Consider the following 27,374-nt stretch of genomic DNA (forward strand, 5'->3'; position numbering starts at 1 on the left):
CAGGCTGCAGGTGTCCATGACACAGGTGTGTTATTGACAGTGTTGTAATCCACTTTCTTGAAATGGGAAATCAGCAGCCAGGAGAGGTGTACTGGAAAACTGGGAAACTTTGTGACATTTTCCAATTTAATAACACTGATGGATCGCATACTTCCCATTGTTACCCAACTGACAGATGGTATGTTTTTCCATTTATATAAATGTTGTGGTGCGAGCACGTGTGACGGCTGTGTGTTGTCAACAGGACGGACTGGTGAAGGCCTGGCAGCTAACGAAGCCTCGTATCCAGGGGTATGACGTGTTGCTGGTCGACGGAGCAGAGGACATCAATGATGCCGTCTTGGATATCCTCCTCAACCAACACTGTGCGAAGGTCAGTAGGGGAAGAACGGAGAGGAAGAGCAGCAGGGGAGAGACGGAGAGGGTAGAGCCGCAAGGGAGAGAACGGAGAGGGTAGAGCAGCAAGGGAGAGAACGGAGAGGGTAGAGCAGCAGGGGAGAGAACGGAGAGGGTAGAGCAGCAAGGGAGAGAACGGATAGGGGAGAGAACGGATAGGGTAGAGCAGCAGGGGAGAGAACGGATAGGGTAGAGCAGCAGGGGAGAGAACGGAGAGGGTAGAGCAGCAGGGGAGAGAAAGGAGAGGGTAGAACAGCAGGCGAGAGAACGGAGAGGGGTAGAGCAGCAGGGGGAGAGAACGGAGAGGGTAGAGCAGCAGGGGGAGAGAACGGAGAGGGTAGAGCAGCAGGCGAGAGAACGGAGAGGGGTAGAGCAGCAGGGGGGAGAGAATGGAGAGGGTAGAGCAGCAGAGGGAGAGAACGGAGAGGGTAGAGCAGCAGGGGGAGAACGGAGAGGGTAGAGCAGCAAAAAGGGAGAGAACGGAGAGGGTAGAGCAGCGGGTGGAGAACGGAGAGGGTAGAGCAGCAGTGGGAGAGAACGGAGAGGGGTAGAGCAGCAGCAGGGGAGAGAACGGAGAGGGTAGAGCAGCAGAAAGGGAGAGAACTGAGAGGGTAGAGCAGCGCGTGGAGAACGGAGAGGGTAGAGCAGCAGTGGGAGAGAACGGAGAGGGTAGAGCAGCAGCAGGGAAGAGAACGAAGAGGGTAGAGCAGCAGCAGGGGTGAGAACGGAGAAGGTAGAGCAGCAGGGGAGAGAACGGAGAAGGTAGTGCAGCAGGGGGAGAGAACGGAGAGGGTAGAGCAGCAGGGGGAGAACGGAGAGGGTAGAGCAGCAGGGGGAGAACGGAGAGGGTAGAGCAGCAGGGAGAGAGAACGGAGAGGGTAGAGCAACAGGCGAGAGAACGGAGAGGGTAGAGCAGCAGGAGGAGAATTGCGAGGGTAGAGCAGCAGGCGAGAGAACGGAGAGGGGTAGAGCAGCAGGGGGGAGAGAATGGAGAGGGTAGAGCAGCAGAGGGAGAGAACGGAGAGGGTAGAGCAGCAGGGGGAGAACGGAGAGGGTAGAGCAGCAAAAAGGGAGAGAACGGAGAGGGTAGAGCAGCGGGTGGAGAACGGAGAGGGTAGAGCAGCATGCGAGAGAACGGAGATGGTAGAGCAGCAGGCGAGAGAACAGAGAGGGTAGAGCAGCAGGGGGGAGAGAACAGAGAGGGTAGAGCAGCAGGGGGGAGAGAACAGAGAGGGTAGAGCAGCAGGCGAGAGAACGGAGAGGGTAGAGCAGCAGGCGAGAGAACGGAGAGGGTAGAGCAGCAGTGGGAGAGAACGGAGAGGGTAGAGCAGCAGCAGGGGAGAGAACGGAGAGGGTAGAGCAGCAGAAAGGGAGAGAACTGAGAGGGTAGAGCAGCGCGTGGAGAACGGAGAGGGTAGAGCAGCAGTGGGAGAGAACGGAGAGGGTAGAGCAGCAGCAGGGAAGAGAACGAAGAGGGTAGAGCAGCAGCAGGGGAGAGAACGGAGAAGGTAGAGCAGCAGGGGGAGAACGGAGAGGGTAGAGCAGCAAAAAGGGAGAGAACGGAGAGGGTAGAGCAGCGGGTGGAGAACGGAGAGGGTAGAGCAGCATGCGAGAGAACGGAGATGGTAGAGCAGCAGGCGAGAGAACAGAGAGGGTAGAGCAGCAGGGGGAGAGAACAGAGAGGGTAGAGCAGCAGGGGGGAGAGAACAGAGAGGGTAGAGCAGCAGGCGAGAGAACGGAGAGGGTAGAGCAGCAGGCGAGAGAACGGAGAGGGTAGAGCAGCAGGGGAGAGATCTAAGAGGGTCGAGCATCATGGGAGAGAACAGTGAATAGCGGCAGGAGAGATAAGGGAGAGGGAAGAACAGCAGGGAAGACAAGGGAATGGGTAGAGCAGCTGGGGAGAGAAGGGAGATGAGTGAGGGACCTGGTGAGAAAAGAGAGAATGGAAGAGGACTGGAGGAGAGAGGAGGGATGCGGGTGAGAGTGAAAGAAGGATGGCAGACAAGTCAGGGGTCAGGGCATTGAACGACGACGCTGGAGAGAGAAGGAAAACAGCTGGAGAACTGCTGAGGAGGGTGGACAGAGGGCAGGCGAGTTATATTTAGATCGGAGAGATTGTCGAGTGAGAGGTCTGAGGAGGCATGCCGGAGAGGAGACATGATGCTGGCTTCCAATTTTCATACACTTTCTAACACCCTCTTTCGTGACGCTGGCTGCCCACTACCCTAAACTCTCCTACGTGATGCTAACTCCTCATTACCCTAAACTCTCCTACGTGATGCTGGCTGCCCACTATCCTACACTTTCCTACGTGATACTGGCTGCCCACTACCCTAAACTCTCCTACGTGATGCTGGCTGCCTACTACCCTACACTCCTCTACCTGATGCTGCCTGCCCACTACCCTACACTCTCCTACGTGATGCTGGCTGCCCAGTGCCCCACACTCTCCTACGTGATGCTAGCTGCCCACTATCCTACATTCTCACACAGCACCCTCTACGTGGTGCTGGCTGTCATCTATTATAAACTCCTTCACCCTTCCATTATATTGTGCTGGCTTTCATCTACCCTATACTCCGTTACTCTTCCGTTGTGTTGTGCTGGTTTTCATCTACCCTATACTCCGTCACCCTTCCTTTATGTTGTGCTGGCTTTCATCTACCCTATACTCCGTCACCCTTCCTTTACGTGGTGCTGGCTGTCATCTATTGTATACTCCTTAGCCCTTGTATTAGATGGTGCTGGCTGTCATCTGCCTTATAATCAGTCGCCCATCCTTTACATGGTGCTGGCTGTCATCTACTCTATACTTCACCACTATTAAATTCTGTGATGTTGGCTGTCATCTACTCTGTCACCCAACGTTGACGGGGTGCTGGCAATCATCTACTTTCTTTACTTCTTTACGTCACCCTTCTTTTATGGTGTGCTGGATGTCATCTACTGTATACTCCTTAACCCTTTTATTTGGTGGTGCTGACTGTCATCTACCCTGAACTCCGTCACCCTTCCTTGACGTATTGCTAACTGTCATATATGCTATACTCGATTACCCTTCCTTGACGTGGTGCTTGCTGTCATCAACATTATATTCCGTCACCCTTCCAACATGGTGCTGGCTGTCACCTATCCTACACACCGTCACCCTTCCTTGACGTGGCGATGGCAGTCTTCTACCCTATACTCCTTTAAACTTCCATAACGTGGTGCTGGCTGACATTTACCCTATGCTCCGTTGCCCTTCCTTGACGTGGGGCTGCCTGTCATCTATCCTATAATCCGCCACCCTTCCTTGACATGTTGCAGGCTGTCGTCAACCTTACACTTAGTCACCCTTCGTTTACGTGGTGTTGGCTGTCATATACCCTATACTCCGTTACCCTTCCTTTACGTTGTGGTAGCTATCATTTACCCTATACTCCATCATTATTCCTTTACATGGTTTTGGCTGACATCTACCCTATACTCCATCACCCTTCCTTTCTGTGGTGCATGCTGTCATCTACCCTATACTCTGCCACTCTTCCTTGACGTGGTGTTGGTAATCATCTCCCCTGTTCTCCGGCACCCTTCCTTTACGTGGAGCTCCTGTCATTTAACATATGCTCTGTCACCTTTCCTTGATGTGGTGCCGGCTGTCATCTAACCTTTTTCACCGTCATCCTTCCTTTAACCGGTGCTGGATGTCATCTACCCTGTAAGCTATCACCCTTCCTTGAAGTGGTGCTGACTGTCAATCTACCCTATTCTTCATAACCCTTCCTTTATGTGGTGTAGGATCTCATCTTCCCTATACTCCGTCACCCTTCCTTGAAGTGGAGCTGTCTGTCATCTACTTTATAATCCATCACCCTTCCATGTCGTGGTGCTGGCTGTCGACTACCATACACTCTGTCACCCTTCGTTTACGCTGTGCTGACTGTCATTTATCCTATCACCTTTGCATGACGTGGTGTTGGCTGTCATCTACTCTTTACTCCGTCACCCTTCCATGATGTGGTGCTGGCTGTCATATACCCTATTCTCCATGACCCTTAGTTGCCTTAGTGTCGGCTGCCAACTACCCTATTCTCTATCACCCTTCCTTTAGGCGGTGCTGGCAATATACTCTGCCATATACTCTGTCACCTTTCCTTTATGTGGTGCTGACTGTCAACTACCCTATACACCGTCACCCTTTCTTGAAGTGGTGCAGACTATTATCTACCCTAAAATACGTAACCCTTCCTTTATGTGGTGTTTGCTCTAATCCACCCAATACTCTATCACCCTTCCTTAACGGGTGCTGGTTGTATTCTACCCTATACTCCGTCACCCTTCCTTGTCGTGGAGCTGGCTGTCATCTACCCTATATTCCATCACCCTTCTATGATGTGGTGCTAGCTGTCATCTACCCTATACTCCATCACCCTTCTATGATGTGGTGCTGGCTGTCATCTACCCTATACTCCATCACCCTTCTATGATGTGGTGCTGGCTGTCATCTACCCTATACTCCGTCACCCTTCTATGATGTGGTGCTGGCTGTCATCAACTCTATACTCCGTCACCCTTCATTTACTTGGTACTGGGTGATATTTCATATATATCTATTGTGCGCAGATTTTCATCTGGTGACAGTTGTCATTGAATTGTGTTGTTGTTTATGTTTCAGGTGTTTGTGGGAGACTCTTGCCAACAGCTGCGCTTCTTCGGAGGGACAGTCAGCGCCCTGGATAAGGTGACAGCCACTCACAAGTTTTCCCTCAGCCAGTCCTTCAGGTTCGGACCGGAGGTGTCATATGTAGCACAATGTGCTCTGGAGGCTCGCCTATTGGTTCCCCACCGGACTGTCGTCGGAGCAAGGAAAAAAGACTCATTTGTCCATGCTCCAGATCCTAAACTTTTTGACCCAAGCTCAAAACTCAAAAGGGCTTATATAGCTATGACAAATACGGAACTTTATAGAATAGCCACGAAGATATGTGAGGATAAAGAGTACATTGCAGCATCCATGACATTTGCTGGTGGATTGAGTAAGTATGGATATGACGATGTTTATGGACATATTTAATTTAAATCAAATTCAGGAGGGTCTTGCCACAAGAGAATCAGCAAATATTCAGAATCCATTAGTGGCCAAATTCGAAACCATAGCCGAACCTTACGAACTTTGCTAAAACGTGTGAAGACCGGGAGCTACTTTCCAAAATTAATATGTTTCCATTACAGTGGGAGTAGGACACCCTATCACGTGACTCTGCTTACTCAGAGGTGCAACACAGAGGCATCCGAGGCAGATATATGCTTCAGTACCGTTCACATGGCCAAGGACTTGAATGGGGACTGGTTATATTGACAGATGGCATTATTAACCCATTATTCAACTTACATGACTTATATGCATATAATGATGAAATGTTGAGGCAGGCGTATGTGTCCTCGACACGAGCCAAGAAGTTCTTAACCATCAACAATGCGGTTCTCTATGCCCTCCTTTCCGCCCATGACGAGCTGGACGTGTTAGTAGCGAGGAAGAGCGTCCAGGAGAGCGTTGTGTGTCTGTGGTGCCACGCCCCCGTCACCCCCTCGCCCTCCCCGCTCATAATTAAGGTACCCTCGCAATCACTTTTTTAATAAACTCTTGTCATGATTTTTGTTCAAAGGTATTATATATATTAAGTGGTAATTTTGTGTAATATATAATTGCCGGACTTGAAAATAGTAATGATACATGACATATTATATTTCTTATATAGGAGAAAAGATGTCACATAATCTGAATATACTTAATTTTGTATATAATTTTTAGGCACTGTCATACTACATATCTGATAAAGGTTACCGGTTTCCCGGAGGATATATGTGCGACGGGTGTGCAACAAACGCAGTAGTCACAAGCCTCACAGGTGAGAAACAATTTGTTAGTGGTGCTGTGAGTTGTTAGTGGTGCTGTGAGTTGTTAGTGGTGCTGTGAGTTGTTAGTGGTGCTGTGAGTTGTTAGTGGTGCTGTGAGTTGTTACTAGTGCTGTGAGATGTTAGAGGTGCTGTGAGTTGTAGTGGTGCTGTGAGTTGTTAGTGGTGTTGTGAGTTGTTAGTGGTGCTGTGAGTTGTTAGTGGTGCTGTGAGATGTTAGAGGTGCTGTGAGTTGTTAGTGGTGCTGTGAGTTGTTAGTGGTGCTGTGAGATGTTAGAGGTGCTGTGAGTGTTAGTGGTGCTGTGAGTTGTTAGTGGTGCTGTGAATTGTTAGTGGTGCTGTGAGATGTTAGTGGTGCAGTGAGTTTTAAGTGATGTTGTGAGGTGATAGTGGTGTTTTGAGTTGTTAGTGGGGCATTATGTTGTTAATTGTACATAACGTTGTTAGTGGTGCATCAAGTTGTTAGGTGGTGCTGTGAGTTGTTAGTGCTGCATCAAGTTGTTAGTGGTGCTGTGAGTTATTAGTGGTGCATCAATTTGTTAGTGGTGCATCAAGTTGTCAGAGGAACATTAAAGTTCCTTAGATGTGCATCAAGTTGTTAGTGGTGCATCAAGTTGTTAGTGGTGCATCAAGTTGTTAGCGGTGCTGTGAGTTGTTAGTTGTGCTGTGAGTTGTTATTGGTGCTGTGAGCTATTTGCGGTGTTATGAGTTGTTAGTGGGGATCAAGTTTTTAGAGGTGCTGTGATTTGTAAGTTGTGTTGTGAGTTGTTACTTGGGCATCAAGTTGTTAGTTGTACTGTGAGTTAGTGAGGCTGTGAGTTGTTGGTGGTGCTCTGAGTTGTTAATGGTGTGTGAGTTGTTAGCGTGCATCAACTAACAAAGCATTAATATTATTGTTTTAATTACCTTTATTCTTCTATTGAAATTCATATATTTTTCTTCATGAATAATATTATGTTTCAGAATCACTGGAATAGAAGGTGGTGAAATGCAAATCTTTGCTCGAGCCTCCCGCTTAAGGTTGATCACTGGGAAGCAGCACGAATCAAACCCTCTACAACGAGAACGCAATGAGATGGGGTAATTATTATGTTAGAAAGGTCTACAGACTAATAGCAGACATTTAAAGCTCAGTTGACTATTTCCTGACCTAAAAAGCTCAGTAGACTGAAATCTATTGTTCAAAGCTTTGGTGCCTAACCCATGATCTTTCAAAGATTAGTAGACAAACACCTTATCTTCAAAGCACATTACACTACTAAATGACCGTCAAAGTTCAGTAAACTAATACCTGACCTTCAAAGCAAAGTAAACTAGTGCCCTGACCTTCAAAGCTCAGTAAACTAATACCAGACCTTCAAAGCTCAGTAGACTAATAAACAACCTTCAAATCAGAAGATTAAGACCTGACCTTAAAAACTGTGTTGACTATTACCTGACCTTTGAAATCTCAGATTCACATCGAAACTTAAAAAATTATTAGATTAACGCCAGACCCTCAAATCAGAGTAGAGTAATCCCTGACCTTGAAAGCTTTGTAGACTAACACCTAACTTCAAAAAAATTAGTAGACTAACACCTAACTTCAAAAGTTTAGTAGACTAACACCTAACTTCAAAAGATTAGTAGACTAACACATGATCTTCAAATCTTAGTAGCCAAAACCGTACTTGCTAAGCAGAGAAGACTAAGACAACAATTAAAACACAATAGACTAACAACCTTACTTTCAAAGCATAGTTGACTAATACCTGACTTTCAAAGATCAATAGATTAATAAGTTATCTTCAAAGTTCAATACACTAATACGTGACCTTCAGAGCTAAATATACTAATTCCTGCAACTCAAAGCACAGTAGATTAACACCAGCCCTTCAGAGTACAGTTTTCTCTCACTTGACCCTCAAAGTTTAGTAGACAAACACTTGTCCTTCAAAGCACAGTTGGCTCACTTCTGACCTTCAAGGTTTATAAGATTAACACCTGATCTTCTAAGCTTAGAAGACTAACACCTGACCTTAAAGCACAGTAGACTTGCATCTGACCTGCAAAGCACCGTAGATTTACAATTGCCCTTCAAAGCACAGTAGGACTAATACCTGACCTTCAGAGCACAGTACATTAACACCTGACCTTCAAAGCACAGTTGATTAACACCTGACCTTCAAAGCACAGTATACTAACTCCTGACCTTCAGAGCACAGTACACTAATACCTGACCTTCAAAGCACAGTACACTAATACCTCACTTCAAAGCACAGTAGACTAGCACCTGACCTTCAGAGCACAGCACCCTAGCACCTGACCTTCAAAGCACAGTAGACTGGCACCTGACCTTCAGAGCACAGTAGGCTAGCACCTGACCTTCAGAGCACAGTACACTAGCACCTGACCTTCAAAGCACAGTACACTAGCACCTGACCTTCAAAGCACAGTAGACTAGCAACCTGACCTTCAAAGCACAGTAGACTTGCATCTAATCTTCAAAGCACAGTAGACTAGCACCTGACCTTCAGAGCACAGTAGACTAGCACCTGACCTTCATAGCACAGCAGACTAGCACCTGACCTTCAAAGTACAGTAGACTAGCACATGACCTTCAAAGCACTGTAGACTAAGACCTGACCTTCAAAGCATAGTATAATATCACATGACCTTCAAAGCACAGTAGACTAACACTTGCCCTGCAAAGCACAGTTGACTAATACCTGCCCTGCAAAGCACAGTACACTAATACCTGACCTTCAAAGCTCGGTAGACGAACATCTGACCTTCAAAGCACAGTAGACTAACACCTGACTTTCAAAGCACAGTAGACTAACACCTGCCCTGCAAAGCTCGGTAGACTTACACCTGCCCTTCAAAGCTCAATAAACTAACACCTACTCTTCAAAGTACAGTAGACTAACACATTTTTATTTTTATTTGTTTCAGTGTTATTCTGGCATAGGCCTTAAGCCTCTGGCTGGCCCACTATGTGTTACTTGTTTTTGTTTCTCTTTTATTTAGGCAGAGTATGAGTATTTATGACTTGTATGTTCGTTTCAGTATGAATGTGCTGCATGTGTTTGACAACTTCTTCTGCTCTGTTGAATCATAGTTATCATATTGGGTTTGTGACTGCACTGTGTTAGATAATAGTAGACTAGCACCTGACCTTCAGAGCACAGTAGACTAGCACCTGACCTTCATAGCACAGCAGACTAGCACCTGACCTTCAAAGTACAGTAGACTAGCACCTGACCTTCAAAGCACTGTAGACTAAGACCTGACCTTCAAAGCCATGTGGTGTGTGTCGGGCATTTCTCCACAGTGCTGACATTTCCTCCCAACTTCTGGAACCTGTATGCCTATTTCCTATGCACATGGGTATCGAAGCTTGATGCTATATAAGTGTACTTATGTTTTGTGTTTTTTGATAAAAGGCTTCCTTTTATCAAAATAAGCGGTTCCTAGTTAGTTGAATTCTTGCACAAAACCGCAGAACCTGATGTTGCTGCTGCTTTGTTGTGGTCACTGTACATCTTCTGCATTACTCTATTTAAATTAATTGTACTCACTTAAATCGTGACGGACTCTGTGAAATGTAAATGTCTATATTTCTTCTCTTGGTTGCAAGTTCTGAAACTTTGTGTACAATATCCTTCCCTATTAATCTCACATGACTTGGAACCAAGTTGATAAGTACCCGACGGCCTTGACTTTTGAATCTTTGCATTAATGCTATGACGTTTGTGGTCAGATGGATGTTATCACGTATGTGTTCTTGTTGGAAGGTTTCAGTGGCAGTTCTCGAATCTGTATGTATAACATGTTGTCTGTGTTCAGCAAGAGTATGTTCCAAAGCATTTTGAATGGCTAGCATTTCTGTTTGTAAAGTTGAACACCCGTTTGAGAGTCTCCAACTAACTACAGAATTTCCTGCATGAACAAATCCACAAAGGCAGTGACGAGGGTTCGAACCTATGTCCGAGAGCATCCCATACACTGCCTTAATCGACTGAGTTACAACAAGGTTAACAGAATTGCATCCAGAAGTTCTTCTGACTTTACTTGGATCCTGCAGCCTCTCCGAGACACAAACCATGATTTTACGCAATTACCCCATGCACTCGAGCTCTGTCAATAGGCCGTTCTACCTCTTCGCCCTTACTTCATTACACACAGAAATGACAATAGCGTGATGCCTCAAATGAACAAATACATATGGGCCGTAACGAGGGTTCGAACCTACGTCCGAGAGCATCCCAGACGCTGCCCTAATCGACTGAGCTACGACATGGTTAAAAGAATTGCAACCAGAAGTTCTACTTCAACTACTTCAGAATGCGCTCTATGTCATCTTAATTATTGGGACCGCTTAAAAGTTGACACACTCCCGCTACACAAACACACCTCCTTGACAAACACCTCCAAGAATTACCGGATTCATATGTCAGGCTGCGAGCAGCCGCGTCCAAAAGCCTTTTTTGACCATACGACTAACCGGCGGGCTGAGGGGCCATTGAACCCCAGAAGCTACACAAGGAAAGACGCTGACTTGTGAAGAGTTTTTTAAATTTGTCAGTTACCAATCCAGTTTGGACTTGGGACTTGGCCAAGTGATGGTTCACTGACTTAAGTTTATTGTCTGTCTCTTGTGTTGAATGATTCCGTTGATCTTGAGTTGCCACTACTTCTTGCAGTTGTTTTTGTGGATTTTTATGGTCTGGTGTCTTGACTACCCGACTGTTGTTGGTTGTCTGTATGTCCATGTCGCGTTGTTTGTCCTCTTGTGCTCTGTCTTGTCTCATTCTGTTTCTTGTGTAACTGAGGTCTGCTGCAGGATCTTGTCCATTATTACACAAGTGATTTCTTGAGTCTATTGTTGTGAGGCGTTCTTCATCATCTGTAGGCAATTGATAATGGTCTCTGCCATGATCTTCAGGATGTTTTTATAGGTGGATTTCGGTAAAACAGTAAATTTGCTGTGTTGATTCCGAAAGTGATTGCTGTTCCTCCCATGTCTCACACTTGCCTTCTGGACTGTGTCTTGCCCTCCCACATCTCACACTGGTCCTGTATTGCATGTCCGCTCCACCCATCCTCACACACTTGCTTTATAATTATATAAAATATAATTGTGACTGTAAGGGTTGTATACGTGCCCGTCTTCTCTGGAATTACATGGGGTTGTATCACAGCAACCTCCCCCCCCCTCCAACCACCAGACGTATACAGTACTGTACTCCGGCTTCTCCCAAAATGCCACATATAAGACTTGTGTTTTATGATAGTGAAGCAAGACACTTATCTTACTTAGTACACTTAAAAAAACAATCATGAACGTTTGGGCAAGATTTTTTAAATCGAGACTTACATAATTATTGTTTACTGTAAGATTAGAATAATGTTTGTTTCTCTCTCAGGAACAGCAGGGTGCTATTAACAGAACAAAAAGGAGGATCCGCGTTTTAGCTAATCTGATTGTCTTAAAACGCCATAGGTCCCTGGTTTCCAATGATGGTCTTCCCCCGGTCGTCTAGGTCCAGAACCACCACCATGATTAAATGATCATGAAAATTTTGAAGAATTCTGTAAAAGAAAAATAAAATTATTTCCATTTCAATAATTTTTCCAATGTTAGAGTGTTTGATTTTCATTTATGACTTATTTGTGTTTATTTTACTTTTCCTGTGATACCTCCTGTGTGTGTGTGTGTGTGTACTCACCTATTTGTGCTTGCGGGGGTTGAGCTTTGGCTCTTTGGTCCCGCCTCTCAACTGTCAATCAACTGGTGTACAGATTCCTGAGCCTAGTGGGCTCTATCATATCTACATTTAAAACTGTGTATGGAGTCAGCCTCCACCACATCACTGCCTAATGCATTCCATCCGTTAACTAACCTGACACTGAAAAAGTTCCTTCTAACGTCTCTGTGGCTCATGTGGGTACTCAGTTTCCACCTGTGTCCCCTTGTTCGCGTCCAAGGAACGTGTCCCTTGTTCGCGTTGTGTGTGTGTGTGTGTGTGTGTGTGTGTGTGTACTTACCTAATTGTGCTTGCGGGGGTTGAGCTCTGGCTCTTTGGTCCCGCCTCTCAACCGTCAATCAACTGGTGTACAGATTCCTGAGCCTATTGGGCTCTATCATATCTACATTTGAAACTGTGAATGGAGTCAGCCTCCACCACATCACTTCCTAATGCATTCCATTTGCTAACTACTCTGACACTGAAAAAGTTCTTTCTAACGTCTCTGTGGCTCATTTGGGTACTCAGCTTCCACCTGTGTCCCCTTGTTCGCGTCCCACCAGTGTTGAAAAGTTCGTCCTTGTTTACCCGGTCGATTCCCTGAGGATTTTGTAGGTTGTGATCATGTCCCCCTTACTCTTCTGTCTTCCAGTGTCGTGAGGTGCATTTCCCGCAGCCTTTCCTCATAACTCATGCCTCTTAGTTCTGGGACTAGTCTAGTAGCATACCTTTGGACTTTTTCCAGCTTCGTCTTGTGCTTGACAAGGTACGGGCTCCATGCTGGGGCCGCATACTCCAGGATTGGTCTTACATATGTGGTGTACAAGATTCTGAATGATTCCTTACACAGGTTCCTGAACGCCGTTCTGATGTTAGCCAGCCTCGCATATGCCGCAGACGTTATTCTCTTTATGTGGGCTTCAGGAGACAGGTTTGGTGTGATATCAACTCCTAGATCTTTCTCTCTGTCTGTTTCATTAAGTACTTCATCTCCTATTCTGTATCCTGTGCCTGGCCTCCTGTTTCCACTGCCTAGTTTCATTACTTTGCATTTACTCGGGTTGAACTTCAACAGCCATTTGTTGGACCATTCACTCAGTCTATCCAGGTCATCTTGTAGCCTCCTACTATCATCCTCTGTTTCAATCCTCCTCATAATTTTTGCATCGTCGGCAAACATTGAGAGGAACGAATCTATACCCTCTGGGAGATCATTTACATATACCAGAAACAGTATAGGTCCAAGGACTGACCCCTGCGGGACTCCACTTGTGACGTCTCGCCAATCTGAGACCTCACCCCTCACACAGACTCGTTGTCTCCTGTTGCTTAGGTATTCCTCTATCCACCGGAGTACCTTCCCTCTGTGTGTGTGTGTGTGTGTGTGTGTGTGTGTGTGTGTGTGTGTGTGTGTGTTGTGTGTGTGTGTGTGTGTGTGTGTGTGTGTTTTCACAGTTTTTCATAGTACAGTTTTCTCTCACTTGACCCTCAAAGTTTAGTAGAGAAACACTTGTCCTTCAGAGCACAGTTGGCTCACTTCTGACCTTCAAGGTTTATAAGATTAACACCTGATCTTCGAAGCTTAGAAGACTAACACCTGACCTTAAAGCACAGTAGACTTGCATCTGACCTGCAAAGCACCGTAGATTTACAATTGCCCTTCAAAGCACAGTAGACTAATACCTGACCTTCAGAGCACAGTACATTAACACCTGACTTTCAAAGCACAGTAGACTAACACCTGACCTTCAAAGCACAGTATACTAACTCCTGACCTTCAGAGCACAGTACACTAATACCTGACCTTCAAAGCACAGTACACTAATACCTCACCTTCAAAGCACAGTAGACTAGCACCTGACCTTCAGAGCACAGCACCCTAGCACCTGACCTTCAAAGCACAGTAGACTGGCACCTATCCTTCAGAGCACAATAGACTAGCACCTGACCTTCAGAGCACAGTACACTAGCACCTGACCTTCAAAGCACAGTACACTAGCACCTGACCTTCAAAGCACAGTAGACTAGCACCTGACCTTCAGAGCACAGTAGACTAGCATCTAATCTTTAAAGCACAGTAGACTAGCACCTGACCTTCAGAGCACAGTAGACTAGCACCTGACCTTCAAAGCACAGTAGACTAAGACCTGACCTTCAAAGCATAGTATAATATCACATGACCTTCAAAGCACAGTAGACTAACACTTGCCCTGCAAAGCACAGTTGACTAATACCTGCCCTGCAAAGCACAGTACACTAATACCTGACCTTCAAAGCTCGGTAGACGAACATCTGACCTTCAAAGCACAGTAGACTAACACCTGACTTTCAAAGCACAGTAGACTAACACCTGCCCTGCAAAGCTCGGTAGACTTACACCTGCCCTTCAAAGCTCAATAAACTAACACCTACTCTTCAAAGTACAGTAGACTAACACATTTTTATTTTTATTTGTTTCAGTGTTATTCTGGCATAGGCCTTAAGCCTCTGGCTGGCCCACTATGTGTTACTTGTTTTTGTTTCTCTTTTATTTAGGCAGAGTATGAGTATTTATGACTTGTATGTTCGTTTCAGTATGAATATGCTGCATGTGTTTGACAACTTCTTCTGCTCTGTTGAATCATAGTTATCATATTGGGTTTGTGACTGCACTGTGTTAGATAATGTTTCAGTGGTGTGTGTCGGGCATTTCTCCACAGTGCTGACATTTCCTCCCAACTTCTGGAACCTGTATGACTATTTCCTATGCACATGGGTATCGAAGCTTGATGCTATATAAGTGTACTTATGTTTTGTGTATTTTGATAAAAGGCTTCCTTTTATCAAAATAAGCGGTTCCTAGTTAGTTGAATTCTTGCACAAAACCGCAGATCCTGATGTTGCTGCTGCTTTGTTGTGGTCACTGTACATCTTCTGCATTACTCTATTTAAATTAACTGTACTCACTTAAATCGTGATGGACTCTGTGAAATGTAAATGTGTATATTTCTTCTCTTAGTTGCAAGTTCTGAAACTTTGTGTACAATATCCTTCCCTATTAATCCCACATGACTTGGAACCAAGTTGATAAGTACCCGACGGCCTTGACTTTTGAATCTTTGCATTAATGCTATGACGTTTGTGGTCAGATGGATGTTATCACGTATGTGTTCTTGTTGGAAGGTTTCAGTGGCAGTTCTCGAATCTGTATGTATAACATGTTGTCTGTGTTCAGCAAGAGTATGTTCCAAAGCATTTTGAATGGCTAGCATTTCTGTTTGTAAAGTTGAACACCCGTTTGAGAGTCTCCAACTAACTACAGAATTTCCTGCATGAACAAATCCACAAAGGCAGTGACGAGGGTTCGAACCTATGTCCGAGAGCATCCCATACACTGCCTTAATCGACTGAGTTACAACAAGGTTAACAGAATTGCATCCAGAAGTTCTTCTGACTTTACTTGGATCCTGCAGCCTCTCCGAGACACAAACCATGATTTTACGCAATTACCCCATGCACTCGAGCTCTGTCAATAGGCCGTTCTACCTCTTCGCCCTTACTTCATTACACACAGAAATGACAATAGCGTGATGCCTCAAATGAACAAATACATATGGGCCGTAACGAGGGTTCGAACCTACGTCCGAGAGCATCCCAGACGCTGCCCTAATCGACTGAGCTACGACATGGTTAAAAGAATTGCAACCAGAAGTTCTACTTCAACTACTTCAGAATGCGCTCTATGTCATCTTAATTATTGGGACCGCTTAAAAGTTGACACACTCCCGCTACACAAACACACCTCCTTGACAAACACCTCCAAGAATTACCGGATTCATATGTCAGGCTGCGAGCAGCCGCGTCCAAAAGCCTTTTTTGACCATACGACTAACCGGCGGGCTGAGGGGCCATTGAACCCCAGAAGCTACACAAGGAAAGACGCTGACTTGTGAAGAGTTTTTTAAATTTGTCAGTTACCAATCCAGTTTGGACTTGGGACTTGGCCAAGTGATGGTTCACTGACTTAAGTTTATTGTCTGTCTCTTGTGTTGAATGATTCCGTTGATCTTGAGTTGCCACTACTTCTTGCAGTTGTTTTTGTGGATTTTTATGGTCTGGTGTCTTGACTACCCGACTGTTGTTGGTTGTCTGTATGTCCATGTCGCGTTGTTTGTCCTCTTGTGCTCTGTCTTGTCTCATTCTGTTTCTTGTGTAACTGAGGTCTGCTGCAGGATCTTGTCCATTATTACACAAGTGATTTCTTGAGTCTATTGTTGTGAGGCGTTCTTCATCATCTGTAGGCAATTGATAATGGTCTCTGCCATGATCTTCAGGATGTTTTTATAGGTGGATTTCGGTAAAACAGTAAATTTGCTGTGTTGATTCCGAAAGTGATTGCTGTTCCTCCCATGTCTCACACTTGCCTTCTGGACTGTGTCTTGCCCTCCCACATCTCACACTGGTCCTGTATTGCATGTCCGCTCCACCCATCCTCACACACTTGCTTTATAATTATATAAAATATAATTGTGACTGTAAGGGTTGTATACGTGCCCGTCTTCTCTGGAATTACATGGGGTTGTATCACAGCAACCTCCCCCCCCTCCAACCACCAGACGTATACAGTACTGTACTCCGGCTTCTCCCAAAATGCCACATATAAGACTTGTGTTTTATGATAGTGAAGCAAGACACTTATCTTACTTAGTACACTTAAAAAAACAATCATGAACGTTTGGGCAAGATTTTTTAAATCGAGACTTACATAATTATTGTTTACTGTAAGATTAGAATAATGTTTGTTTCTCTCTCAGGAACAGCAGGGTGCTATTAACAGAACAAAAAGGAGGATCCGCGTTTTAGCTAATCTGATTGTCTTAAAACGCCATAGGTCCCTGGTTTCCAATGATGGTCTTCCCCCGGTCGTCTAGGTCCAGAACCACCACCATGATTAAATGATCATGAAAATTTTGAAGAATTCTGTAAAAGAAAAATAAAATTATTTCCATTTCAATAATTTTTCCAATGTTAGAGTGTTTGATTTTCATTTATGACTTATTTGTGTTTATTTTACTTTTCCTGTGATACCTCCTGTGTGTGTGTGTGTGTGTACTCACCTATTTGTGCTTGCGGGGGTTGAGCTTTGGCTCTTTGGTCCCGCCTCTCAACTGTCAATCAACTGGTGTACAGATTCCTGAGCCTAGTGGGCTCTATCATATCTACATTTAAAACTGTGTATGGAGTCAGCCTCCACCACATCACTGCCTAATGCATTCCATCCGTTAACTAACCTGACACTGAAAAAGTTCCTTCTAACGTCTCTGTGGCTCATGTGGGTACTCAGTTTCCACCTGTGTCCCCTTGTTCGCGTCCAAGGAACGTGTCCCTTGTTCGCGTTGTGTGTGTGTGTGTGTGTGTGTGTGTGTGTGTACTTACCTAATTGTGCTTGCGGGGGTTGAGCTCTGGCTCTTTGGTCCCGCCTCTCAACCGTCAATCAACTGGTGTACAGATTCCTGAGCCTATTGGGCTCTATCATATCTACATTTGAAACTGTGAATGGAGTCAGCCTCCACCACATCACTTCCTAATGCATTCCATTTGCTAACTACTCTGACACTGAAAAAGTTCTTTCTAACGTCTCTGTGGCTCATTTGGGTACTCAGCTTCCACCTGTGTCCCCTTGTTCGCGTCCCACCAGTGTTGAAAAGTTCGTCCTTGTTTACCCGGTCGATTCCCCTGAGGATTTTGTAGGTTGTGATCATGTCCCCCCTTACTCTTCTGTCTTCCAGTGTCGTGAGGTGCATTTCCCGCAGCCTTTCCTCATAACTCATGCCTCTTAGTTCTGGGACTAGTCTAGTAGCATACCTTTGGACTTTTTCCAGCTTCGTCTTGTGCTTGACAAGGTACGGGCTCCATGCTGGGGCCGCATACTCCAGGATTGGTCTTACATATGTGGTGTACAAGATTCTGAATGATTCCTTACACAGGTTCCTGAACGCCGTTCTGATGTTAGCCAGCCTCGCATATGCCGCAGACGTTATTCTCTTTATGTGGGCTTCAGGAGACAGGTTTGGTGTGATATCAACTCCTAGATCTTTCTCTCTGTCTGTTTCATTAAGTACTTCATCTCCTATTCTGTATCCTGTGCCTGGCCTCCTGTTTCCACTGCCTAGTTTCATTACTTTGCATTTACTCGGGTTGAACTTCAACAGCCATTTGTTGGACCATTCACTCAGTCTATCCAGGTCATCTTGTAGCCTCCTACTATCATCCTCTGTTTCAATCCTCCTCATAATTTTTGCATCGTCGGCAAACATTGAGAGGAACGAATCTATACCCTCTGGGAGATCATTTACATATACCAGAAACAGTATAGGTCCAAGGACTGACCCCTGCGGGACTCCACTTGTGACGTCTCGCCAATCTGAGACCTCACCCCTCACACAGACTCGTTGTCTCCTGTTGCTTAGGTATTCCTCTATCCACCGGAGTACCTTCCCTCTGTGTGTGTGTGTGTGTGTGTGTGTGTGTGTGTGTGTGTGTGTGTGTGTGTGTGTGTGTGTGTGTGTGTGTGTGTGTGTGTGTGTGTTTTCACAGTTTTTCATAGTACAGTTTTCTCTCACTTGACCCTCAAAGTTTAGTAGAGAAACACTTGTCCTTCAGAGCACAGTTGGCTCACTTCTGACCTTCAAGGTTTATAAGATTAACACCTGATCTTCGAAGCTTAGAAGACTAACACCTGACCTTAAAGCACAGTAGACTTGCATCTGACCTGCAAAGCACCGTAGATTTACAATTGCCCTTCAAAGCACAGTAGACTAATACCTGACCTTCAGAGCACAGTACATTAACACCTGACTTTCAAAGCACAGTAGACTAACACCTGACCTTCAAAGCACAGTATACTAACTCCTGACCTTCAGAGCACAGTACACTAATACCTGACCTTCAAAGCACAGTACACTAATACCTCACCTTCAAAGCACAGTAGACTAGCACCTGACCTTCAGAGCACAGCACCCTAGCACCTGACCTTCAAAGCACAGTAGACTGGCACCTATCCTTCAGAGCACAATAGACTAGCACCTGACCTTCAGAGCACAGTACACTAGCACCTGACCTTCAAAGCACAGTACACTAGCACCTGACCTTCAAAGCACAGTAGACTAGCACCTGACCTTCAGAGCACAGTAGACTAGCATCTAATCTTTAAAGCACAGTAGACTAGCACCTGACCTTCAGAGCACAGTAGACTAGCACCTGACCTTCATAGCACAGTAGACTAGCACCTGACCTTCAAAGCACAGTAGACTAGCACCTGACCTTCAAAGCACAGTAGACTAAGACCTGACCTTCAAAGCATAGTATAATATCACATGACCTTCAAAGCACAGTAGACTAACACTTGCCCTGCAAAGCACAGTTGACTAATACCTGCCCTGCAAAGCACAGTACACTAATACCTGACCTTCAAAGCTCGGTAGACGAACATCTGACCTTCAAAGCACAGTAGACTAACACCTGACTTTCAAAGCACAGTAGACTAACACCTGCCCTGCAAAGCTCGGTAGACTTACACCTGCCCTTCAAAGCTCAATAAACTAACACCTACTCTTCAAAGTACAGTAGACTAACACATTTTTATTTTTATTTGTTTCAGTGTTATTCTGGCATAGGCCTTAAGCCTCTGGCTGGCCCACTATGTGTTACTTGTTTTTGTTTCTCTTTTATTTAGGCAGAGTATGAGTATTTATGACTTGTATGTTCGTTTCAGTATGAATATGCTGCATGTGTTTGACAACTTCTTCTGCTCTGTTGAATCATAGTTATCATATTGGGTTTGTGACTGCACTGTGTTAGATAATGTTTCAGTGGTGTGTGTCGGGCATTTCTCCACAGTGCTGACATTTCCTCCCAACTTCTGGAACCTGTATGACTATTTCCTATGCACATGGGTATCGAAGCTTGATGCTATATAAGTGTACTTATGTTTTGTGTATTTTGATAAAAGGCTTCCTTTTATCAAAATAAGCGGTTCCTAGTTAGTTGAATTCTTGCACAAAACCGCAGATCCTGATGTTGCTGCTGCTTTGTTGTGGTCACTGTACATCTTCTGCATTACTCTATTTAAATTAACTGTACTCACTTAAATCGTGATGGACTCTGTGAAATGTAAATGTGTATATTTCTTCTCTTAGTTGCAAGTTCTGAAACTTTGTGTACAATATCCTTCCCTATTAATCCCACATGACTTGGAACCAAGTTGATAAGTACCCGACGGCCTTGACTTTTGAATCTTTGCATTAATGCTATGACGTTTGTGGTCAGATGGATGTTATCACGTATGTGTTCTTGTTGGAAGGTTTCAGTGGCAGTTCTCGAATCTGTATGTATAACATGTTGTCTGTGTTCAGCAAGAGTATGTTCCAAAGCATTTTGAATGGCTAGCATTCTGTTTGTAAAGTTGAACACCCGTTTGAGAGTCTCCAACTAACTACAGAATTTCCTGCATGAACAAATCCACAAAGGCAGTGACGAGGGTTCGAACCTATGTCCGAGAGCATCCCATACACTGCCTTAATCGACTGAGTTACAACAAGGTTAACAGAATTGCATCCAGAAGTTCTTCTGACTTTACTTGGATCCTGCAGCCTCTCCGAGACACAAACCATGATTTTACGCAATTACCCCATGCACTCGAGCTCTGTCAATAGGCCGTTCTACCTCTTCGCCCTTACTTCATTACACACAGAAATGACAATAGCGTGATGCCTCAAATGAACAAATACATATGGGCCGTAACGAGGGTTCGAACCTACGTCCGAGAGCATCCCAGACGCTGCCCTAATCGACTGAGCTACGACATGGTTAAAAGAATTGCAACCAGAAGTTCTACTTCAACTACTTCAGAATGCGTTCTATGTCATCTTAATTATTGGGACCGCTTAAAAGTTGACACACTCCCGCTACACAAACACACCTCCTTGACAAACACCTCCAAGAATTACCGGATTCATATGTCAGGCTGCGAGCAGCCGCGTCCAAAAGCCTTTTTTGACCATACGACTAACCGGCTGGCTGAGGGGCCATTGAACCCCAGAAGCTACACAAGGAAAGACGCTGACTTGTGAAGAGTTTTTTAAATTTGTCAGATACCAATCCAGTTTGGACTTGGGACTTGGCCAAGTGATGGTTCACTGACTTAAGTTTATTGTCTGTCTCTTGTGTTGAATGATTCCGTTGATCTTGAGTTGCCACTACTTCTTGCAGTTGTTTTTGTGGATTTTTATGGTCTGGTGTCTTGACTACCCGACTGTTGTTGGTTGTCTGTATGTCCATGTCGCGTTGTTTGTCCTCTTGTGCTCTGTCTTGTCTCATTCTGTTTCTTGTGTAACTGAGGTCTGCTGCAGGATCTTGTCCATTATTACACAAGTGATTTCTTGAGTCTATTGTTGTGAGGCGTTCTTCATCATCTGTAGGCAATTGATAATGGTCTCTGCCATGATCTTCAGGATGTTTTTATAGGTGGATTTCGGTAAAACAGTAAATTTGCTGTGTTGATTCCGAAAGTGATTGCTGTTCCTCCCATGTCTCACACTTGCCTTCTGGACTGTGTCTTGCCCTCCCACATCTCACACTGGTCCTGTATTGCATGTCCGCTCCACCCATCCTCACACACTTGCTTTATAATTAAATAAAATATAATTGTGACTGTAAGGGTTGTATACGTGCCCGTCTTCTCTGGAATTACATGGGGTTGTATCACAGCAACCTCCCCCCCCCCCAACCACCAGACGTATACAGTACTGTACTCCGGCTTCTCCCAAAATGCCACATATAAGACTTGTGTTTTATGATAGTGAAGCAAGACACTTATCTTACTTAGTACACTTAAAAAACAATCATGAACGTTTGGGCAAGATTTTTTAAATCGAGACTTACATAATTATTGTTTACTGTAAGATTAGAATAATGTTTGTTTCTCTCTCAGGAACAGCAGGGTGCTATTAACAGAACAAAAAGGAGGATCCGCGTTTTAGCCAATCTGATTGTCTTAAAACGCCATAGGTCCCTGGTTCCAATGATGGTCTTCCCCCGGTCGTCTAGGTCCAGAACCACCACCATGATTAAATGATCATGAAAATTTTGAAGAATTCTGTAAAAGAAAAAGAAAATTATTTCCATTTCAATAATTTTTCCAATGTTAGAGTGTTTGATTTTCATTTATGACTTATTTGTGTTTATTTTACTTTTCCTGTGATACCTCCTGTGTGTGTGTGTGTGTGTGTGTGTACTCACCTATTTGTGCTTGCGGGGGTTGAGCTTTGGCTCTTTGGTCCCGCCTCTCAACTGTCAATCAACTGGTGTACAGATTCCTGAGCCTAGTGGGCTCTATCATATCTACATTTAAAACTGTGTATGGAGTCAGCCTCCACCACATCACTGCCTAATGCATTCCATCCGTTAACTAACCTGACACTGAAAAAGTTCCTTCTAACGTCTCTGTGGCTCATGTGGGTACTCAGTTTCCACCTGTGTCCCCTTGTTCGCGTCCAAGGAACGTGTCCCTTGTTCGCGTTGTGTGTGTGTGTGTGTGTGTGTGTGTGTGTGTGTGTGTGTGTGTGTGTGTGTGTGTGTGTGTGTGTGTGTGTGTGTGTGTGTGTGTGTGTGTGTGTGTGTGTGTGTTTTCACAGTTTTTCACAGTACAGTTTTCTCTCACTTGACCCTCAAAGTTTAGTAGAGAAACACTTGTCCTTCAGAGCACAGTTGGCTCACTTCTGACCTTCAAGGTTTATAAGATTAACACCTGATCTTCTAAGCTTAGAAGACTAACACCTGACCTTAAAGCACAGTAGACTTGCATCTGACCTGCAAAGCACCGTAGATTTACAATTGCCCTTCAAAGCAAGTAGACTAATACCTGACCTTCAGAGCACAGTACATTAACACCTGACTTTCAAAGTACAGTAGACTAACACCTGACCTTCAAAGCACAGTATACTAACTCCTGACCTTCAGAGCACAGTACACTAATACCTGACCTTCAAAGCACAGTACACTAATACCTCACCTTCAAAGCACAGTAGACTAGCACCTGACCTTCAGAGCACAGCACCCTAGCACCTGACCTTCAAAGCACAGTAGACTGGCACCTATCCTTCAGAGCACAATAGACTAGCACCTGACCTTCAGAGCACAGTACACTAGCACCTGACCTTCAAAGCACAGTACACTAGCACCTGACCTTCAAAGCACAGTAGACTAGCACCTGACCTTCAGAGCACAGTAGACTAGCATCTAATCTTCAAAGCACAGTAGACTAGCACCTGACCTTCAGAGCACAGTAGACTAGCACCTGACCTTCATAGCACAGTAGACTAGCACCTGACCTTCAAAGCACAGTAGACTAGCACCTGACCTTCAAAGCACAGTAGACTAAGACCTGACCTTCAAAGCATAGTATAATGTCACATGACCTTCAAAGCACAGTAGACTAACACTTGCCCTGCAAAGCACAGTTGACTAATACCTGCCCTGCAAAGCACAGTACACTAATACCTGACCTTCAAAGCTCGGTAGACGAACATCTGACCTTCAAAGCACAGTAGACTAACACCTGACTTTCAAAGCACAGTAGACTAACACCTGCCCTGCAAAGCTCGGTAGACTTACACCTGCCCTTCAAAGCTCAATAAACTAACACCTACTCTTCAAAGTACAGTAGACTAACACATTTTTATTTTTATTTGTTTCAGTGTTATTCTGGCATAGGCCTTAAGCCTCTGGCTGGCCCACTATGTGTTACTTGTTTTTGTTTCTCTTTTATTTAGGCAGAGTATGAGTATTTATGACTTGTATGTTCGTTTCAGTATGAATATGCTGCATGTGTTTGACAACTTCTTCTGCTCTGTTGAATCATAGTTATCATATTGGGTTTGTGACTGCACTGTGTTAGATAATGTTTCAGTGGTGTGTGTCGGGCATTTCTCCACAGTGCTGACATTTCCTCCCAACTTCTGGAACCTGTATGACTATTTCCTATGCACATGGGTATCGAAGCTTGATGCTATACAAGTGTACTTATGTTTTGTGTATTTTGATAAAAGGCTTCCTTTTATCAAAATAAGCGGTTCCTAGTTAGTTGAATTCTTGCACAAAACCGCAGATCCTGATGTTGCTGCTGCTTTGTTGTGGTCACTGTACATCTTCTGCATTACTCTATTTAAATTAACTGTACTCACTTAAATCGTGATGGACTCTGTGAAATGTAAATGTGTATATTTCTTCTCTTAGTTGCAAGTTCTGAAACTTTGTGTACAATATCCTTCCCTATTAATCCCACATGACTTGGAACCAAGTTGATAAGTACCCGACGGCCTTGACTTTTGAATCTTTGCATTAATGCTATGACGTTTGTGGTCAGATGGATGTTATCACGTATGTGTTCTTGTTGGAAGGTTTCAGTGGCAGTTCTCGAATCTGTATGTATAACATGTTGTCTGTGTTCAGCAAGAGTATGTTCCAAAGCATTTTGAATGGCTAGCATTTCTGTTTGTAAAGTTGAACACCCGTTTGAGAGTCTCCAACTAACTACAGAATTTCCTGCATGAACAAATCCACAAAGGCAGTGACGAGGGTTCGAACCTATGTCCGAGAGCATCCCATACACTGCCTTAATCGACTGAGTTACAACAAGGTTAACAGAATTGCATCCAGAAGTTCTTCTGACTTTACTTGGATCCTGCAGCCTCTCCGAGACACAAACCATGATTTTACGCAATTACCCCATGCACTCGAGCTCTGTCAATAGGCCGGTCTACCTCTTCGCCCTTACTTCATTACACACAGAAATGACAATAGCGTGATGCCTCAAATGAACAAATACATATGGGCCGTAACGAGGGTTCGAACCTACGTCCGAGAGCATCCCAGACGCTGCCCTAATCGACTGAGCTACGACATGGTTAAAAGAATTGCAACCAGAAGTTCTACTTCAACTCTACTTCAGAATGCGCTCTATAAGTCATCTTAATTATTGGGACCGCTTAAAAGTTGACACACTCCCGCTACACAAACACACCTCCTTGACAAACACCTCCAAGAATTACCGGATTCATACGTCAGGCTGCGAGCAGCCGCGTCCAAAAGCCTTTTTTGACCATACGACTAACCGGCGGGCTGAGGGGCCATTGAACCCCAGAAGCTACACAAGGAAAGACGCTGACTTGTGAAGAGTTTTTTAAATTTTCAGTTACCAATCCAGTTTGGACTTGGGACTTGGCCAAGTGATGGTTCACTGACTTAAGTTTATTGTCTGTCTCTTGTGTTGAATGATTCCGTTGATCTTGAGTTGCCACTACTTCTTGCAGTTGTTTTTGTGGATTTTTATCGTCTGGTGTCTTGACTACCCGACTGTTGTTGGTTGTCTGTATGTCCATGTCGCGTTGTTTGTCCTCTTGTGCTCTGTCTTGTCTCATTCTGTTTCTTGTGTAACTGAGGTCTGCTGCAGGATCTTGTCCATTATTACACAAGTGATTTCTTGAGTCTATTGTTGTGAGGCGTTCTTCATCATCTGTAGGCAATTGATAATGGTCTCTGCCATGATCTTCAGATGTTTTTATAGGTGGATTTCGGTAAAACAGTAAATTTGCTGTGTTGATTCCGAAAGTGATTGCTGTTCCTCCCATGTCTCACACTTGCCTTCTGGACTGTGTCTTGCCCTCCCACATCTCACACTGGTCCTGTATTGCATGTCCGCTCCACCCATCCTCACACACTTGCTTTAATTATATAAAATATAATTGTGACTGTAAGGGTTGTATACGTGCCCGTCTTCTCTGGAATTACATGGGGTTGTATCACAGCAACCTCCCCCCCCCTCCAACCACCAGACGTATACAGTACTGTACTCCGGCTTCTCCCAAAATGCCACATATAAGACTTGTGTTTTATGATAGTGAAGCAAGACACTTATCTTACTTAGTACACTTAAAAAACAATCATGAACGTTTGGGCAAGATTTTTTAAATCGAGACTTACATAATTATTGTTTACTGTAAGATTAGAATAATGTTTGTTTCTCTCTCAGGAACAGCAGGGTGCTATTAACAGAACAAAAAGGAGGATCCGCGTTTTAGCCAATCTGATTGTCTTAAAACGCCATAGGTCCCTGGTTTCCAATGATGGTCTTCCCCCGGTCGTCTAGGTCCAGAACCACCACCATGATTAAATGATCATGAAAATTTTGAAGAATTCTGTAAAAGAAAAATAAAATTATTTCCATTTCAATAATTTTTTCCAATGTTAGAGTGTTTGATTTTCATTTATGACTTATTTGTGTTTATTTTACTTTTCCTGTGATACCTCCTGGTGTGTGTGTGTGTGTGTGTGTACTCACCTATTTGTGCTTGCGGGGGTTGAGCTTTGGCTCTTTGGTCCCGCCTCTCAACTGTCAATCAACTGGTGTACAGATTCCTGAGCCTAGTGGGCTCTATCATATCTACATTTAAAACTGTGTATGGAGTCAGCCTCCACCACATCACTGCCTAATGCATTCCATCCGTTAACTAACCTGACACTGAAAAAGTTCCTTCTAACGTCTCTGTGGCTCATGTGGGTACTCAGTTTCCACCTGTGTCCCCTTGTTCGCGTCCAAGGAACGTGTCCCTTGTTCGCGTTGTGTGTGTGTGTGTGTGTGTGTGTGTGTGTGTGTGTGTGTGTGTGTGTGTGTGTGTGTGTGTGTGTGTGTGTGTGTCACAGTTTTTCACAGTACAGTTTTCTCTCACTTGACCCTCAAAGTTTAGTAGAGAAACACTTGTCCTTCAGAGCACAGTTGGCTCACTTCTGACCTTCAAGGTTTATAAGATTAACACCTGATCTTCTAAGCTTAGAAGACTAACACCTGACCTTAAAGCAGTAGACTTGCATCTGACCTGCAAAGCACCGTAGATTTACAATTGCCCTTCAAAGCACAGTAGACTAATACCTGACCTTCAGAGCACAGTACATTAACACCTGACTTTCAAAGCACAGTAGACTAACACCTGACCTTCAAAGCACAGTATACTAACTCCTGACCTTCAGAGCACAGTACACTAATACCTACCTTCAAAGCACAGTACACTAATACCTCACCTTCAAAGCACAGTAGACTAGCACCTGACCTTCAGAGCACAGCACCCTAGCACCTGACCTTCAAAGCACAGTAGACTGGCACCTATCCTTCAGAGCACAATAGACTAGCACCTGACCTTCAGAGCACAGTACACTAGCACCTGACCTTCAAAGCACAGTACACTAGCACCTGACCTTCAAAGCACAGTAGACTAGCACCTGACCTTCAGAGCACAGTAGACTAGCATCTAATCTTCA

The 27,374-nt window shown here is 44.6% G+C and overlaps 1 protein-coding gene across 1 annotated transcript; it reads right to left on the reverse strand.

Moving 5' to 3' along the window:
* Positions 1 to 9,850: 9,850 nt before the first annotated feature.
* On the reverse strand, positions 9,851 to 24,771 carry LOC138361501 (suppressor of Mek1-like). Its single transcript, XM_069320805.1, has 5 exons — positions 24,648 to 24,771; positions 21,128 to 21,475; positions 15,950 to 16,297; positions 10,835 to 11,182; positions 9,851 to 10,092 (listed from the first exon to the last, which is right to left on the reverse strand). Exons 1-5 carry the CDS (start codon positions 24,769 to 24,771, stop codon positions 9,851 to 9,853), a joined length of 1,410 nt encoding a protein of 469 aa, XP_069176906.1.
* Positions 24,772 to 27,374: the final 2,603 nt, after the last annotated feature.

Source organism: Procambarus clarkii, chromosome 8 (genome assembly GCF_040958095.1).
Source record: "Procambarus clarkii isolate CNS0578487 chromosome 8, FALCON_Pclarkii_2.0, whole genome shotgun sequence".
Classification (NCBI taxonomy): Eukaryota; Metazoa; Arthropoda; class Malacostraca; order Decapoda; family Cambaridae; genus Procambarus; species Procambarus clarkii.

Coding starts and splice junctions, on each gene's coding strand:
- LOC138361501 (XM_069320805.1), bottom strand. CDS start 24,771: ATGGTTTGTGTCTCGGAGAGGCTGCAGGATCCAAGTAAAGTCAGAAGA. Junction 16,298..21,127: donor ATTTAAAAAACTCTTCACAA/GTCAGCGTCTTT, acceptor AATTGCCTACAG/ATGATGAAGAACGCCTCACA. Junction 11,183..15,949: donor ATTTAAAAAACTCTTCACAA/GTCAGCGTCTTT, acceptor AATTGCCTACAG/ATGATGAAGAACGCCTCACA.